Genomic DNA, 19,895 nt, shown 5'->3' on the forward strand with positions numbered 1-19,895 from the left:
TGAAACACTGTGTTCATTGTATTCAGCCCCTCAAGGTCACAACCCCTTAGAAAGCAATCTCCTGCTTTTGCTTAGTCCACTCCTCTCTGACGAGATATGTTTCCTTCCAGGAATCCTACTCTTACCAGCATGTGTTTTGATTTTTCTGCAGTCATGCTACCACAAAATGAAGCATCTATAGGGCAACTCGTTTTTTCTTTGATTTTTTTTTCCATAGAATGCACATGTAGTAAATATTGACTCCTTTTAAACACATCCACCATTAGGCTGCCAGAAGGGAACACCTTTACCAGAAAACCCAGGAAAGGAGCAGGTATTTACATCAATCAGCACACAGAAAATCCACGGCCCTTTTCTGGTCATCAATACTTCCATGCCATATGTTGGAACAAACCCTGTAAAGCCATACCCCTTTCCATCTCACAGCTATAGGGAAACCCCCAAAGCAGGCAACATAAAGCAGCTCTCAGGTTTCTAGGATGCACACCACCACACCTTTCCTTTTGGCTCATAGCATCATTTCAAAGAAGCTACAGATCTGTGCTCCAGCTTTCAACAAGAAGGTGTGGTGCATTTCCTCACTCACAGGCACACCTAGAGATTTGACACATTCGCATTTTTCATCATCCTTTTTTTTCACGACAGGGATGAACATTTCCTGCATCACTGTGTTGCTGATTTATTTCATTATTTTTTTTCTCCAATGCATGTTTATACAAGCTGGTAGCAGTTAGCAGGAGAAAACAAATCCCTCAACCTAGTATCAAAAGCACCAACTCAGAGCAGTTGATTCTGTAATATTTTTAACACATTCATTGCACTGTATTGCAGATTGATGGAAGATTTAATCCAAAACTAAACCACAAAAGCAATTAGGAGACCTTAACAAAACAGAAGTGATTTGAAGCATTAGTACCTGACAAAATGGGCATTTATCGCAGAGATAAATGATGAGTACAAAGTAAATGCATCTGGGCTGTGACTGTTCTAGATTGCTGCATGTACTTCCTCCTTGTAAAAGCAAAACAGCCCCTGGGTTGAACAGCTCAATGCCCCTCAGTGGGTAAACTACCTTCTTGGCCAAATGACTATACATTTTAATTACCCCACAGCTGCACCCTCCATATCTGAAGGTGGGGATTCCTTACACCAAAGCTCTCCTCATTAGTCAAGGCTTGCTCAGGAGAGAACCAGAGCATCACTGCAGTAGATTTCTCCCTGCTTCTGCAGGATCAGGCCTGAAATCAGAGCGTAGTTTCCTACGTGACCTACTCAGGCCAAGATGTTACACTCATCTTTTTTGGTCTAAATCTGGGGAGGAGATCCTGTTTCCTTCACACAACGACCTGCCAGCTGTAGCCAACACTTCACGTCATCTCCCAGCCTGCAAATGCCCACAAACATAGGCTGTGAAAAGCTGCACTGCCCTGGATTAGGGTAAGAGAAAGATGTGTCAAGAGCACAGCTGCTTTTAGACTGAAATATTCAACAGTGAACCCCAGCAGACGTCAAGGCTGGTGAGGATAGCACAACAACAGCTGAGACCTGGGGGTGTGAAATGCATTTGCACGCAAAGGACGGGTATCTCGGTGGAGAGCTGAGGATGTAGCAATGCGCAAGGATTGTGCTGCTCACAAGAACGTGCCCAGAAGCAGGCACTTCTTCCCACTCTAGCCACTTCGTCTTCAAGAAGTTGTATTATAAAGCACTACCAAATCCCTTGGAAAGCCCACAGATGAACATATGCCTCTGTAAGGAAACAGACAGGCAACATACATAAATGTACAACATGCAACAACTTCAAGTCTGACAAAAACATGCTTTCCTCCTGTAAGAGAAGTGCTCTAGCAGGCTCCTAAAGCTGTTCTGCATTTCCTCGCCCTGCTGTCCAAAAGGTATGCCGGAAGCTACAACAAACCGGATGGCACGCTTTCACAAGTCACCCTTGTTGTCCCTAACATCCAGGGAACTATGTTTTTTTCTCCTAGCCACCTCTGAAAGTATGTCTACTCCACAGCTTGAACCTTTCTTGAAGCAATTTATTTCAGCTGGCAATGAAATAAGTCAGCCAGGTGTTTTGTAAGAGTCAACCAAGACAACTCCATAAACATCTACCTCTGACAGTGTGGTGCAGATCCCCGGTTTGTGAAACCTGGCAGGACTCTACAGGCTTGCCATGACAAGGATGTTGCTTAACACGATTTATAGACAAGGTGACTGCATAGAAAGTTCAAGTCAAATTAGCAGGGTGCCTAAATTAAAATGCAAGTGTAGTACTCAAAATGCAGTATCGCTGATTCTCGCCTGCCCACAGAAGTGCCTCTTCTTAAAAATCACACCACAAAGTGTACAGACTTCATAGCATCCAAATGCCTGTACAAACTCAGACTGAGAATTTTCCATGGCTGCTTGACATAGAGCTATTAAAACATATTTAACCTTACATACTTACAATCAGATTTTTATGGCACTAAAAAATGCAAGTCTAAAACAAATATAGATTTTTGCCTTTGCGTAAACACAGCCAGGACCTTTTACTACTTTTCATACCAGTTGTAAAGTCACTCTTCATATTACTGAACTATGAATCAATAAAACAGCTCTTTGTCTGTTTTTATTTTTTTATTTTGTTTTTAAAACAGAGTAGGTAAAGTTGGGCAAAACGAAATTACCTAAACACTGTTGAAAAACAACATTTCCATAAATGCTGAACATGTAATTGCAGAAGCAGCATTATATGGGCAAATCGCTGCAGAACGAAAGAGAATGCAAGAAATACTCCTTCATAAGAAAGAGCACGTGCTTGATTTCAGCTGATGAGCATGGGATGTATGCACGTGAACGCATGCCTCCTGAACCCAGATGTCATTTTGGAAAAATGCTCCAACTTGGTCACCTAGAAGGGGACCTATCCTCATTGAATTATTCTCAGAGGTGTCATTTTAAAAAAGCGAATACTTTTAAGCGTGTTACTAATTTTTCAGACTGCTTTAGCCAAAATGGTATTTCTACTCTTTAAAAACCAGCCTGTTGTTATTAATCTCAGAGCAGCAGAACACCTGAGAAGCCTCTTGATCATTATTACCAGAAAATCCAACCCCACACGACAGCTCTGCTCTACCTGGTGTCCCTACAGTGCTGCTTAATGCTGTAACAGTAGGAATCATGAAAAGCTACTTCCACTTTACTGCAAATAAATGCTGCAGTAGCAGCATGTTCCTGCACTGCCAGCTCTGTATTACCTTCTTTCAGTGGCTGGTCAAAAAGATTTGGCTTCAAATACAACCAGTTTTCCATTCAAAAAAGTCATAAATAACATGAAATGGAAGCATAACTTCTGCTTACAGAACACACTGCTCTTAGCCCCATATGCAGTACATAAAACACTTTATTCTACAGGGTGGAACAAAGATTTCCTTAATGATGAGGAAATAAATTCTGAGACCTTGGAGTTCTACTCAAGTTTCATGCCTGCAGACCCTAGTCCATGTGCCTGCTCCTTCACCAAGGAAGCCAACGAGAACTTGTCTACCTCCTGAACTTGGGTGGTAGGTCAAGTTTTATTTGCAACCAGATATATTTGTAAAACAAGGAGCTGATATTCAAAACTGCATCCATCAGAAACAGCAAAACCTTTCACATCAGAAGTTCCTAAGAACTGTTGTCACTTCAGTGAGGAATGGTGCTGGTCAAGTGTGCCACTATTTCCTCCTGCACCGGTGCAAGAGCCAGCACCTCATGTACTGCACCTCACTACCCGAGGGGCTTAAAACCAAACATTGGAAATGGAAAATCCTGTAGCTGCCTTTTGCAACTACAGAACCATGTTGAAAATAGATTCAATTACTCCTTGAAGATTTTAAGTCTCTGAGAGAACCAGTGGTGAAGTTTAAGTCATCCAAATCCCATGACAGAGTTCACATGACATCACCTTCCCTCTTGCTCATGGGCTGGCTGCTCTTTCTACAGCTTCCCCGTTGTTTCGGGTATCAACTTGTCCTTGTTTTCAAGAAGTGACTGTGTTTTCATCGTAATTCTACCTACGCAAGCATTTGACGAACACAGCTAAACTTTGGCAGTGTGTTTATCACTGAATTAAGATCTTTTGAACAGAGTGCCTATAAAACCCTGTTTTGTCCACATTTTTAACTACCTTTCATCTTTAGATAGCCACGAGCATGTTTGTTTGTTTATGCACAAATGTGACCATCAGGACTTCTATGTATATTTTCATATATACTTATGCTTTTATGATGTTTTCTCCTTCCAGGAGTATCCCCACCCCCTAGCCACATAAACAGTTTGTAGAGGAGAATCACAAACTCTCCTGTTTGTAGAGGAGAACTACAGAGTCTGTATGCCCAGAGCTACAAGTCTGCAAATATACATGCTTAGTTTTAATTCCTCATGTTCACATTAAGGCCAATCCCATAAATGCACCTGATTTTCCAAGGCAACATGCAAATTTAGCTAAGTTGCAAGGAGGTTGGCTTTTTTTGTTTGGTTTGTTTCTTAGCCCACATACTGTACAAGTCTGTCCCTCAGATAACATCATGTACATTTATTTTTTGCCTAAAAATAATTTATGGGCACATTGGCAGAAATAAAATGTCATTATATCCAGTGGTCCTTCTGTTGCAAAAAGAAACTTCCAGCAAAATTCTCCAGCAAGCTCAGTCTCAAGTATTCAAGAAAGAGCACGCACTGCTAATGAATCATTGTAAGAGCACACATATTCACACCCTCTATTCTTCAGATAGATGTGTGAATAATACAGACAATACTGCACCACAGATGTTGAACATGCCCTGTAAAACTCAATTACTACTTTTACTGTACACAATAGTGAATAATGTATATCATACACTGCTTCTTCCTGCTCACTTCAAGGAGGGGGCAATGTCCTATCCTTCTTTAAACATATTTTCTACACAGTGTCTCTAAGTTAGGACTTGTTTTTTTTCTCTCCTAACAGCAGCTCTCATGATACCATCTGGTGCCTGAAACACACAGGATGGCATGTGATTACCCATCCACTACTGACACAAACCAATTTCTTCAACAGTTACAAACCACAGAAGGCACACTCTCCTTTCCTCTTGACTTCACACAATGCTCCGCTTCCTTTCCACTAAATTAAGAGAAGCATTACTGAAACTAAGCCTTCTGTGGGCCAGTATGGAATCAACATTTCCACTGTTTTAAAGCTGATCATCTCAAGGACAGCTTCTTAAAATGCCAGAAAATCTCATATGGAACTCCTGAGTCAATGCTGAACATCTCCACTACAAAGTTTACGAGTGGTACCTGTTCTTCCCTTGTCGCATACCACATTTTCCCCATTGGTAAGGAGATGGCTTGATGGCCTCATTAAAAGAAAGCAAATTACAAAGAAAGAATTCATTTCTAGCTTTCCAGGAATACATCTGCAATAAAAGAAAAGAAGCTCTACAGTCAACGTTCAGATCAACATAACAATACTGACATGGGTTAAAAACGGCAGTAAGTTAGACAAGTCATTTGTTAACAAAGCTGCATCTGTACAGGGAGAACAGAGAGCCGATTGTAATAGAGACTTCCTGTCCTAATTCTTTATAGTATGAACATGGGGGCAGAGACCACATCAGTTCTCCTGGCTAAGAGAGGGAGAAAGCCGCATGGGGTATGTGGGGCTACTACACTCCATTATCGGCTTACAAATTACAGCAGTGATGCAGAAGAGCACTTCAGCATGAGAGCAGCTTCATAGTAATGACCAGTAGTAGTTACCTACTGAATTTTAGTCATTTTGATCAGCTACTGTTAAGTGGAGTTTGGGGGGTTTCCTGAGTTACCCCATGGGGATGCCCTTCATCAGTTCTCCCACCGGAGGCCTGGACTGTGTAGGAAGCCAAGCAAGTTGTATGCAGCTAGAAGCCAAAACACAATGTGCTCAATCTTAAATACATTGTGACTTTTCTCTAATTCAGATTGAACTGCATGTCTGGTGCGCATCCCAAGATTACAAACCGTGCTGAATCAACTCCTTACTTCATTGAAGCAGAGCAACACCAGGAGCTAAATCTTCAGGGATAAAATTACACATCTCAATATGATACAAGTCTAGGCACCAAATTTTAGCCACCTCAGCCCCAACACTCTCTCTTGCTGCTTGTTTTGGGTCCATTAGCTGTAGCCATGATTTCATAACTAAGCTTTAGAGCACCGAAACCCTAAAACTCTCCTGCCCCTTTAAACCGCCCCACATGCATGCCTTCAGCTCACTGACTACTTCCCCCTCCTGTGCTATCGCTGCCACTTGTTTGGCAACTACCAACGTCTGCTGATAAGAGGAGCGAGGCTTAGGACAGGGAGCAGCCTGTGTGCCCGTGTGACCCCCAGTTCAGAAGAGACCTTTGTTACAGCCCTCGCAGCAGGAAGCAGCGCGCTGCCCGGGAGCTCTTCTGAAACAGGTTGGAAGAGCCAGAGCAAGCGGGAGACCTGAAGCCAGGCTTCATAGAGGCACAGAATGGTTCTTCACAAACTTCTTCTGACTCGGGATATGCCTAAGTGCACTGCATCTTTGCTGTTATATTCCAGAGGAGCCTGAAAGTATAAGATGGTCACAGATGCACTCAGTGCTAAGAGAGAAAGAGGATAAGACTTAAAAAAGTATCAATGCTCAGTCAAAGTCAACAAAGAAGAAACGTGGATCTGAAGATTAAGGTTCCAATTCTGCACAAGTGAAATCAAATTCAGGCTAACTGTTATTTAGCTATTTATGCAAGCCCCCAAGCTCCTCACTTAGCTACACTGAAATCAACCTAGTGTGAAAGGCAGCTGCTCCTTTGAAGGAAGAATTTAAGCTCAAAACGTAATTTGTAGGAGAGGCACTGTATGAAGGAACAGGAAACAAACCAAGAGTCTAGGACCGCATGAGGTGTCCTGGGAGGTCCTCTGGAAGAACTTTACCCAAACACCTGAAGACTATGACACCCACATCCCCTCCAAAGCTGGTCACAAACCCCAGAGGTCCAAGGGTTCCCCATCATGGCACAATGCTACTGCACACAAGGTCTTGGCATCCCCACCCCCAGTGCTTCAGTAAAAATCCCTGGAGAGCCAGCGGGCAGCAGGAAGAAAATCGGCCACAAGGTGAGACCAGGTGTTATTTCTGCAGGGAACACGTGCCATTAGAAATGAACCGATTCTTGAATTCATTTATCTATTTCATACTGGAGCCAAAGAGCATTTGCCTTTTATGCAAGTATTCTTGAAGAGCACTGGTTTTCTTTGTGCAGAAAATAGTAAAAGAGCAGCTATTTTTAAATCCATCTAAAAAAGGGGCATTGGCATACCGTACCTTACTTTTTACCACGCAGTAAAGATGAAAAACTGGAATAACCTCTTTCTTATCCATCTGAAACCCTAAGCAAGTAACTTCTTTCTTTCTTTTTTTTTTTTTTTCCCCCCAACTTATTTATAGCCACTAATGGTCACCACTTCTGAACTTATTTTTTCTCCTCAATGAACCACCTTTCCAGAAGGGAATCTCAGCTGTCAGCTGTTCAGAGTCTTCTGTTATTTGTGCTTGGTACAGTTTTTGAGCTGTCAGCAAACTTCCCAGAACTTTGAAAAATAAACAAAACAAACAAAAATAAGACTTTTTTTTTTTACACTGTTTCAATTGACTCCAACTACAAAGTCAGAAAGAGGTGCATATATGCAAAGCAACAGCTTTTTTGTTTGTTTTGAAATAACCCTGAAATAACGCATTGTCATATGTTTTCTCTGAGTTATGCAGATATTTCCCTAGCTGTGCCAAATCATTTACTTAAACTTCAGAAACATGCAATATACCAGCATGTTAGTTGGCTAACATCACCAATAGCAATGAACAAAGGCATAAACATCATATTTAGATCTGTACAGACAATGAGTACAAGGTATTCTTTCCCTCCACCACTCTCCTCTTCACTGGTACATAGGGAAAGGAAGCAACAGCACAGACCATCACAGCTGGATGACAATACAATCCAGGAGCTAAATAAATACACTCATCCACAACAGAAACAACAGTTTACACAGACTTAACTTAGAGCTTTTTGATGTAGCCTTTTCTTTTTCAAAGCAGACAAAAGGGACATCCTAGCTCACAGATATTCTCAGAACCCTTCCATGGGTGAGGATACAAACAACAGGCTTCCCGGGATCTGGAGCATGGGCTGCCTCAGGTGGCAAAGCACTCATCATGCTGCCAAAATCTCTGGAAACCTCTCCCTCTAACAGTTACAAAGACTTGATAAGAAGCCAACTGTTTCCTGGAGGGCAAACGGTAGAGCCACGACTGCTCTTCTGAAGACAGAGAGCTGCTCACTGATTGCTAGTCACTCTGATACAGCGTCTGGAATGAAGTCAAGGGAAAAGATGATCACATAACAACATTAAAGTAAGAATTTCAGTGTAAGTGAAACTAAAAAGGACAATTCTTTCTACAATAACATTGCCACTGATGCAGCATACTAACAAATGCCGAAGTCCTAACTTTTATGACATAACTTACTGCAGCCTTCTTGAGGATAACCTCAGATCTCACCAATAAGCCTCTGTGAAACTATCCAAAAGCACTCCACTGTTCAATACCAAAAAAAAAAAAAAAAAAAAAAAAAGAAGGACTTTAAAGGGCAATGCTAAAAAGCAAGACTTTTCAGAATGCTGGCATTTATAACACCAGAGAGCCAACCAGAAGAACTACACTCAAAACCTCCAGTGAGGAAAAATTCCAGTTGGCATCAGGGTAGCAACATGACACTGTTCTCCAATTTTGATAGGAATTGCAAAGGCAGATGTTTAATTTATTCATTGCAAACTATCAGCTCTCAGACATACCCGTCCTGTCCGACAAGGAGTCCCTGTGAGGCGCAGTCCTGCTAAAGTACCCACTCCGTTTCGGAGCCTGCCACCAACCTCTCTCCACCACTTTCCCTGAAACACCCTGCACCATCCCCTCAGCCACTTTGGTCCCTGGTGAATCACTACAATTGTCCCCACTTTGCTGTCTCAAACCCTCCTCGCCCCCTCATTTTAGCCACAGATTAAGGTGCACTGACTCTCCTGTCCTAATAAAAGGTGGTACACATCCGCATGCTCCTGGGCAGTTGCAGGTCATGCTGCAAGCAGAAGCTCTGCCACAGAAACAAAAATCCCAGGAAAATGGCAAAGCATTTGCAACCTCTCTGACTGCATACAGCGACTGCATGCTTTTTCAAAATCAAGATTTGCAAGCAATTTAAGTGAGTGTTTCAAAAGGTAGCATGCAAGCTCAAGAATTCAAAATTCATGACGGAAGCTCGTATCTGGCAGACTCCAGTAGCACCTGGCACACCGTAAGTGCTGAACCTGAAACAAATGGATCCCATGACTCAAAGTTTTCTGTTCACACCCCGGTAAGAACTGCCACTGACAAAGGACCACTGCAAGCCCACAAGACAATCAACAGATTTAGGTATCGGTTTCTGTCCTCCAGCAGCTACTGATGGCATCTCCACCTTAACTGCACCTTACAAAGGCTTCTTCCTGACAAGGGTGTAACTATGAAGTAAAAGTTTAACACAAGTATTTAATTATACTGCAATTATGTTTATTCGTGGGCTTTGTATAAAAGACCCAGGGAGTTCACTATTGCGCCAGGACTGCAGTTGTTTAAGGTACTGAATCACCTAAGCAAAATGGTGCAACACAAACACCAAAATTAGGAGGAGAGGCTCAAAACTAACACAGAACTGAGAATCGCCCTTTTGCTGCAAGTACCATGCAGCTTTGTGTCAAAATCCCATCTGCCATCTGTAACAACTTCTCAGATTTGGCGTGAAAGCTATTGGAAATGTAACTGCAAGGGTGGGAAGGGGGCTGCTGTGCAAATTTTATTTTATAGCATAGATTTGCTGCGTTGAATAGTATGTTTATTCCTGAAAATAGATTATTAAGTATCACATGGTAGAATGTGATTCTCAGAGTTTAAACAACAAAGAACTCACTTCATCAGATATTCTTCCTGGTATACACTTTGAAAAGAAACAGGAAATGCCATCCTTCAAAGCCCTGTTGTAAAAGCCACGCTGATTTTCTTCTATGGAATATACCAGACTAAATCATTACGCACAGCAAACAAACCTATTCATTGCACTTATCAACAGAAAGCTGTAATAAGCAGATAAACTGAAATCCCAAAGCCACGGTCTACATTTAATAGGGGGAAGAGATCCAGAAAGAAGACCAACAAAACAAGAAGTCTGACCTACAGAATCTGCGTCTACTCCTTGTCCTGGTGTGAACCCCACCGTCTTGCCAACTTGGCTTCTTCCTGAAGCAAATAAAAATATAGCCTAACCAAGATAGACAGTTCTTTTTTGAGCCACTGAAGTGGTCAAACAGAAGCGATCTCTTTATGCAGCCCTCTGCTTCTGTTAACTGGATGGATTTGTAGAACAAAGGGATTTAACTTTTCCTCAGGATAAACAACTTTGTAAGAAAAACAATCCCATACTCTCAACAAACGCAGTCAACTTCATCTGAGTAAACATTTTGATGACACACTAAACAACAGCAACTAAAATAGGACCAAATAATCCATTTCCATTAACACTGTAAACATTAATTTCAAAACAAGGCATAAACTTTTATCTCCTGTTGCCAAAACCAGGGCCAAAAGGAAGGCATGAGAATGCTTCCAGATAAATTCTGCATTTCGTGTTATCAGGTTCCGGAAGAAAGAGCATTTACATGTACAATGCACAACATCAAAAACATGTACCATTTTTAGAATCCAATACTGCAAAAAACTCTACAAAAATGTTTTCTCTAGATGCTGTAGAGTTCATCACAGTACGTTTTCTACAGCCCTTTGAAGGTGTGCAGGGTGCTACAGAAAGAGGGCCAAGGGGCTTTGGGTATTAACTTCAATGACAGCTTTCAAAAATACCCGGCTTTGTAATTGTAGCTGAAGTTAATGACAGCTATGGCTCATCAACCATTTGAGCCTCAGGTCTCTACCCAAGGTAACGAACATTACAGACACCAAAATTAATTTTGCCTTTGAGACCGCGATGTCAGGCTTGGGAAGCCAGTTAGTTAAGAGTTTGGAAAAATACAAAAAAAGTCTCAGCACTCTTAACAACTGTCCTGGTATAGAAGCAGGCATGCCATGAGAAAAAGCCCTTTGGTAAACTTGTGGAGGGTGGGAATGCAGCTATCCCCCTGAGGGAAAAAGCCGCAATAAAGCATTTCCCTCTGCTGAGGTATATGGCATCTCCCGTGAGGGCAGTCTCCAACACAAAACAAAGAAAGACTTGTATTAACACACTCTCATATCACTGGCCTATAATAAAGGATTATGAATAGTTTCCCAAGAATATATAGGAAGAGGCAACACTAACACATCAAAGAGCACTTAGCCTTTTATTTCCTGAGTCTTCCAACACCACGGTTTACCCTTTGCATGCCATTAGTCAGGATCACGTGAGAAAACACAGCTTTGCTCAAGGCCGGCTGTTGAGCTTCCCTCTCTCTTTTCCTCTTTCCTCCATTTGGGATAAAACAGAACCAAAACCCAAATAATCTCACAGGAAGATTTAACCTAAGAGAACTGTTCAATAACCTAAGAGATCTCTTCAATATTGAGCTTTGCTTAGTATTCAAACTAACTTGAACTCAAAAATCTCTAGCAAGGCTCTCCACAAGATGAGGGTCACATACTCTCAAAAAAAGATAGCCTGATACCATAAAGCAGGAAAAATGCCCCACTAAAGCAACTTAAGCATATGCTGCATGTGTGTGTGTGTGTGTGCAGTATTTGCAAAACTGTATTAACATACAAATGCAGGAACCCTATTCAACTCTGAACTATGGCAAGCTACTGAATGGTACAGGATATCAACAAAGTCTGTCCTCCAGGACATTTCCCTTCACTTGTCAGCATGCCATTAATCTCACCAAAAGTAAAAGGTATTATGTGGACTCCCAAATTTAGGGAGCTCCAACATGTTTAAAAAAACATGAGCATAGGTTTGATAGAAACATAAGTTGGATTTTAGGAGACCTTTCTTCTCAGGAAGTGTAGTCAGGCATTGGAATGGGTTGCCCAGGAAGGTGGTAGAGTCACCATCCCTGTGGGTGTTCAAGGAAAGGTTGGACATGATGTTTAGGGACATGGTTTAGTGAGTGATATTGGTGGTAGGGGGATGGTTGGACCAGATGATCTTGGAGGGTTTTTCCAACACTAATGATTCTGTGAAAATTACCCACTGGAGGCGGGACCACTGAAATGAGTAAGAAATCCAACTTAAGATACATTGCATCTGAATTTTCACTGCAAGTTCACAAAACCATAAGAGTGACCACCAGCTTTCACTTTTGAATACTTCCTTCCATGCAGAAGAGTAAAATGCCAAGTTTTTTCCAAAGCCTTAAAAGGGCTGAAGAGCTATGTATTTTTTCCCCACAATTTCTGAGAATGGATACTCCTTTGCAAAAAAATAACTAAGCACAGAACCGTTCACTAGGAACAATAACAAAATCTCATACAAGAACTGTATGTTAAACCATTCCGCAGAAGAATTTACTCAAAATGGAAATGTTAACTTTGGTCAGTTAAACCAAACACACACTGATTTCTGCCGCATGTCAAATTTGAACCCAAACCAGGTCTGTTACTAGTAAGGTATTCAACATGAAAAAACACGAATTATCAGGTTCCTCCAATATCACTCACATTTGAGATTTCAATGCAGGAAAAAAATATCAAAGTTTTCTGCCACATGAAAAGGCTAGACTAGACTAAAAGACAGCCACTTGGCCGCAAAGGAAAATAACACCTCAACAGAGAGTAAGTATTTATACCCGAGAGTAAAACAAACCTCCCCACAGACAGCTGACACAAGCAAGCAGCCTTCCCGGCCAGCCACTGGCTTGCAGTGGGGAGACGTCCTGTCAGGCATGATTTCCCCTAAGCCATGCCCTATAGTGCTGCTGCAGGACATGCAAGAGACTCATCTGCTCTATCTATCCAGCGCAAGGCATCAAAAAGCAAGGTTACACTGTACTTGAAACTACATGAGATTATAATCTTGTTGATGGACTTTGCAGAAATGAGTCTAGGGCAGGACGTACATTCTCCTCCGACATACAGCTACTTCTTACAGGTACATTTAGAAATGCCAGTAATCCAAGTGGTGCTCTACTCATTTCTTCCATCCTTTCCTAATGAGCCCCAGTATACTTTTCCAACACATGATGTTCAAATTTCCCGTGTAACAAAGCAGTAATTTCTTCTTCAGCATGGATAGTTTACTCCAGGAGACAGACCTACAAGATAGTTAATACCAGTTCTCATTCTGCATTCAATTTCTTAAAAGATCCATCTTTAAAAGAATGGAGTGTTTGAGCTACTTAATAGAATTCTAGCCAAAAGGATAACCCAGTTAACTTTCCTCAACCAGCAGCTTGCCCAAAACAAAGCTGCACTGTTGCGTTATGATAAATATGACCAATGGATAATGTTCACATTTCAGACATACAAAGGGTATCTTAAGAAATCATAAGCAATTAAAAAAAAAAAGAGAAAAAAAAAAAAAAAAAAAAGAGAAAAAAAAATACCCAAACAGTAACTTGCCCAGAACTGCTGCCCCAACATCATCTAGCCATCCTCCTTCATGTCTTACTAGTGGTTTAAAATGTCACATAACGATGAATAGCAGGAAGATCAAGAGAAACGAGAATGCATAAGCCATGACCCTCTCATATGAGCCTGAAGTTATAATCAGTCTAGCCAGTTTTGAGGACACATCCCAAAACTTGTAAAGTAGCCACAATTAGTGACTTCAGGGTGGTAATACTTTTTTTCCCCCTCAGCAAAAGTCTTAATTCATAGTGACTTTTTGCTGCCTGCCCTTTTACCAGGGCTCCACCCAAAATGATGTTTCTAGCTCAGACCTCGGCTGGGTACTGTGATTCACTGAGGGAAATACCGGCCCTGCGGCTGCAGCGGTTCGTGAGATCGAACTGCCCAGAGGACACATTTCCCAGCACTTCACAGAACAGGATGCATGGTGCTCCTGGCCTGAGACAGGCTTGCATGTACCACCTTGTGTGTGCAAAGGACGGGGCTGCTGCTCCTGCTGCTGCAGGAGATGGCACCAGCTTCCTTCTCCTAACCCATCACAGGCACCAGAGCTGCATCCACCCAAGACATGCACAAAAAATGCTATTGCTAGAAGTCCTTTTTTAAGTGACATCAATATCATGTCCCAAGTTCCTATTCCATTTTGCTTCCCTGTTCCATAAAGTGTCCCTCTCTTGCCCCCACAGAATCACAGAAACATTGTGGATCATTTCTGACAAAAGTACATGCCACATAACTTCAGAAATAAGTTGGGACTGGTCATGCTTTACAATGTAATTATTTTTTACTGGGCAGCAGGATTTGCAACAGCTCCAAAAGAAAGAAAAAAAAGAGCCAAATGAAGAGGTTCTTCACACCCTCACTTCAGCATCACCTGTACGCAGGTGCAGGACAAGCCCACGGCACCACACCAGCGGCCTCAGGATTTAACCCACAGAGCCTGAGGGAGACAAGCTCTGCTTGGACTTCTCATTCCTACAGTCAGAAAGAGGAGACAACCTGAGATGCGTCAGGTCTTCACCACACTCTTGGCCCCATCTTGCATGCCATGGCCACCTCGGTACCTCAGTAGACCAGAAGGTCTTATCCAGCCCTTCCCAGGAAAAGGCTTTTTGGCACAACAGAGGACAGACATATCAGGGAGACAGCCCCTTACAGCCAAGGGCAGCTCTTGCAAGTATGAGGCCTGCCCGCTTCCATGCAACCAAACAGAAAACCTGAAATTGCATCTGCAGCTGTATAGATTTTCCTTGCAAAACACACACACACAAAGCCCACCTCACTGAGCAAAAATGCATATAAGGAGGAAGATTAGAGCAAAAATAGATTGCACACAAAGCGCTAACATGAACGTACAATTATGGTAAAGACTAAAAAAAGCATAAACATTTCCATTAGGTATCACCAGAAGGTAAAAAAAAAAAAAAGACACTGAAGAAGCCATAATTTTCTGTAATGGTGGGGTTTTCACAGCCCTCCTATAGCTGGAGTCCGACTGAACATACCTAAAAACCACAAGCTATTTCTGTACAGCATACAGCTTCTATTGCTAATTTCAATAGTTATGTGTTTTATAGCTTTAAGAGAATTCTTGTGTCATTTTACAATGTTCATGGTGCCAGCAGGGCTGCTAGGCTCCAGCCCAGTTATGACTATGCTTCAGTTGTACAAATATATCTTATGAAAGGCACATGTGAAATATATGTAGTAGGCAGTTGAGATTACGTGCTACCAATAAGCCGAACACGATTTCCTGACTTACAGAAACAAACCCACAAAAACTTTCTTTTCTTTCTGAGCCAGCAAGGTAGTCCTGAGCCCCCTTGAATCATTTTCTGCTCAAAACAGATTGCCCTCTAATTAACATAAAAGTAACTGTTGACAAAACAATCAGCAACATGATTTTTTTCCAAGAAAAAAACAAAAAACAAAACAAAACAAAACAAAAAAAAAACAGACTTAGTCACACCTCAGAAACTGCTGAAAACACAGCAACTGCAGGAGCTGAAAGAGGCACAACTCCTTCTTGGCACAAACATTAAGTTTCTGAAGAACTCTTGAGTGCCAGAGCCATGCCATCGCTTCAGGGTGATGTTTTTGCCCCACCAGTCTAAAACGCAATAGTGCTGGTGTAAGCTACACCAATATTACATGCCCAACATCAGCCCCATGCTTGTGCTATCAGCAAAACACCTCTAATGAAAACTGGCAGACTTCAGAGATTGTCCTAAACTTGTAAATTATGCTGCACAGCATAGCCAGGGCTCATTTATATCAATGCCAAAATCCATCAGCATCGTCATATTTTCATTGTAAAACCAAAAACTTTGCAGCATTGAGGCTGTTCTGTTGCAGGGCACAGCAAACCTCTCAATGCTTTCCATGAACAGCCCTGCCTTGGGAAACAGTAAATCCTGCTGGTGCCGCAGCACCAGAGCACCAAGGAGAAGCTTGCCTGGGGCTGCCTATCTAAACTGAGAGCTCCCAGGCTTGGCCAATACCACCTCTGACAGACCCTGAAATTACGTTCAAAACCTCAGAATGAATTCTTACCCCTTATTCTTCCTGCAGAGTGAGGTTCAACACCTGCTCCTTCAGGACATGCTGGGAGCCCTCCCCCTTAAAACAGGGCAGTGGGCAAATACACTCAGCTGTGGAGTGGAGGAATGGAAGGAAAACATCCTCAACTGGAGGTTCCAGCAGCACTGCTAAATCTAAAAGCACAGTGGACACACCAACAGCAACCACATGCAGCCACTGCTTTGTGCATGGGTACCTGCAAGCTCCTCCGGAGCTGAGGGCATCTCAGAGGTCACCTCTGGGTAAGGCAACCTCCCCGAGTCTCACAAGACCTCCCCAGATTCAACTGCTCCACAACCTCAACAGGGCCATCTTTGGAGACATTCAAGGCCAGGTTGGATGGGGCTTTGAGCGACCTGGTCTGGTGGGAGGTGTCCCTGCCCATGGCAGGGGGTTGGAACTGGATGGGCCTTAAGGTCCCTCCTAACCCAAACCATTCTGTGATCCATGCTACTCCTGCAAGGAGGACAGTGACGGTGGCTTGATGAAACATGATGCATGAGCAGGGCAGGGTGATTTCACCCCACACGAGAAGAGGATGAACCTGACTCATCCACTTCCCCTGCTACCCTGGCACACACTGCCTGGGAACCTCGGATGCCAAGACGACACCTCGAACTTCCCCCTTGTGCCTTTTTTGTGCAAAATTCTTTGTGTCCCTTCTCATCTGGTGATGATTTTCCTCCTTGCCTCTTGCTATGCAACCCTTTTTAATGGGAATACATTTCCCACTGAAAACTGAAGCCTGATCTCAGCCACCTTTGGAGACAGCAATCTAGCCACTGGTTAAACACAGGAACTGTTTTTTCAGTCTGCTTTGAGCAATATGTCCAAATGGCTCTATTGCACACACCCACATTTTTAATATTTTTATTCTTATTATGGATTTTTGGGATTTCTACAGTTTTTAATACTTTATATCTGAAGATATGACTATGTAAATATACAAATGAGGTTAAGACTCCAACATTGGTCTTTCACACACCAGAAGTTAGCACAGATCAATCAGCAGCCTGAGATGTTTCTAAATAGTCTCCAAAACCACTTCTCCTCTGTATTTAAAGTATAACTTTATAATTACTTTAATATCTTCCAGCAAAATTATTTTTATATCTTCCATCAATTAAAGCATTTTGGGATGTATGTTCCAGGGCTGATTCTTCTAGCCTAATTATTTACTAAAAGCATTCTTTCAGTTTATTTTGTTTTCAAGTGACAGAGTTAAAAAAACTGTGATAGTAATGTAAATCAAGGCTCCTCTGCAGACAGATATAACAACTTGTCACCCTGTAAGAATAAAAGACAGATAAGAAATAGTAGAGGGAGGAAACAGGACAGCAAGATTCAAAAGTCAAAAAGCTGCTAAGTCGTGTATGACTGGTGTCAGCCGAGCGGCACAAGCTTGGAAGTATCCCACAACTCAGTTAACGCAGCAAGTACCAACAAGAACACTTTCTCTGCAATGCACCCATACATACAGTTTAACCAGGTCTTACACAACTGTCTAATTTCGTTCCAGTGAAAGCCATAATATACAGCGAGCAGGTTACAATCAGCATCTGGCTATGAAAAAACATGGAGGAAAAAAGAGGCGTGTGGATATTTTCCTGAAATGCCTTTTAGTTGTTTTTCTGCAAGAGCCAGACTTGAAGACACCCCTGCCTCCAATGCACTGAACAGGGGCACCTTGGTAACCTTGAGCAACATCCCCCATAAAGTGTCAGGTTAATTCTCTTTAAGCTAGCATACGCCCTTCTCGCTTAGCAGCTTTTCTCCCAAAATGTAACACTATCAGCAGACATATGTCACTGTCAAGCAAGAGCAGGGCAGATCAGGCCTGATACCTGTCCCTTTCATCCAGTTTCCTCTTCCTTGCATGCACCAGAACCTATTTTAACAAGGACAATAATTCGCTCAGATAAGTCAGTAAATATTTTCATAAAGAGCAGCTGCAGGATGTCTGCCTCACGCAAATTAAATTAGCCAGCTCGTGTCTCGACCCAGCACCTTCAACACCAGTTTTTCTGTGGTAGCTGGGTCAGGCCCACTGCATTTCTGCTATTGTGTATGTTATGTTCTCCATACGCAATTTCCATACGCTCCAGTGTGAGGAGAGGAAAATGTTTATACTTATAGGTGGGGCTCTGGATGCAGATTAAAGTCAAGGTGCTATATTTACTGATCTTTTAAAGTAATATCAACATGTTGAAAGGGAGCAAGAGTTCTTAAGAAAGATCAAAGTTTGCATGCAGCAACCACACATTACCATAAATATATGCTGAAATACTAACACAGACGGGCAAAATTTACTTGCTTTTTGCCTGGAGCAAGTAATTTTGGCTAATAGGGGAGTCAAAACCATTAACTCTCTTCTTCATCTTTATGTAGGGCATGCTACCATACTTTGTGTCAGGGCGAATGACTCCTCGGATTAATTTTGCAAGGCTCGGCTAATACTACCACATTGCTCATGGCTTGCAAGCTTTTGAAAGACGAGGGCTACGTCTTATACATGGAAAAAAAAAAATCCATTATTGCTTAACTCAGGCTTCTTGAAAGTTAATCCTGCATTTCTTCCTTTTTATTGCACTTGGCAGAACTTTTGTTGTCTGACAAATGAAAAGGTAACAGGCAGCAAGGTGTACGAGCTCCTTTTATTTGACTAATTACTATTCCGGTAAACACAGCACTTTTATTTATTTTTATTTTTCTTGTGGGACCATAAACAGCACAGAGAGCACGAGGCAGCTGTTTCACAAGGGCAGGGGACAGTTTTGCAGCTTAATCGCCGTCCCGGCAAACAGATGCCTGGCCTGCACTTAACATTTGGACACTACAACTACTTCAGCAAGGGGTGTGACTAAAATAATCGTAAAGGAGCAATCACTGGAAGTCACAATCGAGTCGCAAGCTACGCGCACGCAGAAGTAGCCAGAGTAGTGGCGAACACCTTTTATTCGCGAGGCTGTGCTGGCGCTGGGCAGGTTGTAACGACTCGTTAAAACAGCGCTGTGCAAAATTCAGCTGCTTTAGCGCAGAAGAGGACCCGAGTTTCCACTTTCGGCGTTTGCCGCGAGCAAGCAGCAAAGCGTCTTTGGTGTGCTCCCCTCGCCGGGCACAACGAAGCCGCCGGGACCCACGAGGCAAGCTGCAAGCTCCATCTCCCTCCAGGTCCTCCTTCCCCGGCGTTTTCCGCCGGCACAGCTCTCCTGTCCCCGGCACCCCTTCTCGCGGAGCCCGAAAGGACGGCCCGCCGTGCCCCCACGGAGCCCCCTGCCCACCCCGCGGCACAGCCGGGACCCCACCGCCACCACCCCGGGGCCGTGAGCGGGTCCCACAAAGCGACCCCACAGCAGGAGAGGAGGAGGAAGAGGAGGAGGGGAGGAAGAGCCCAGCGCCCCGCGCTCACCTCCGCCAAGAAGTTGTCCATGGCGGCCCCTCGGCCCGCCCGCGGGTGCGCAGCGCCGGGCCCCAGCCGCGCACCATGTGCCCCGGCCCGGCTCAGCACCACCGAGCCGCCTCTGCCTCTGCCCCAGCCTCAGCCTCAGCCCCGGCCGCCGCACCGCTCCATCGCGCCCCGGCCCGGCGGCAGCCCTCAGCCTTTGTCCGCCCGCCCCCTCCGCAGCGGAGGAGGAGGAGGAGGAGGAGGAGGAGGAGG

General features: G+C 43.2%; 1 protein-coding gene across 1 annotated transcript in view; it reads right to left on the minus strand.

Moving 5' to 3' along the window:
• The window catches only part of MYO10 (myosin X), a gene marked incomplete at its 5' end in the record, with an annotated part of 161,414 nt that extends 141,691 nt beyond the window's left edge, over positions 1 to 19,723 (minus strand). The window contains 2 exon segments of the mRNA XM_084306880.1: positions 19,647 to 19,670; positions 19,673 to 19,723. Of these exon segments, the coding sequence (XP_084163006.1) occupies positions 19,647 to 19,670; positions 19,673 to 19,723 (75 nt within the window).
• Positions 19,724 to 19,895: the final 172 nt, after the last annotated feature.

This window comes from Netta rufina (assembly GCF_964035555.1).
Source record: "Netta rufina genome assembly, chromosome: 2".
Taxonomy (NCBI): Eukaryota; Metazoa; Chordata; class Aves; order Anseriformes; family Anatidae; genus Netta; species Netta rufina.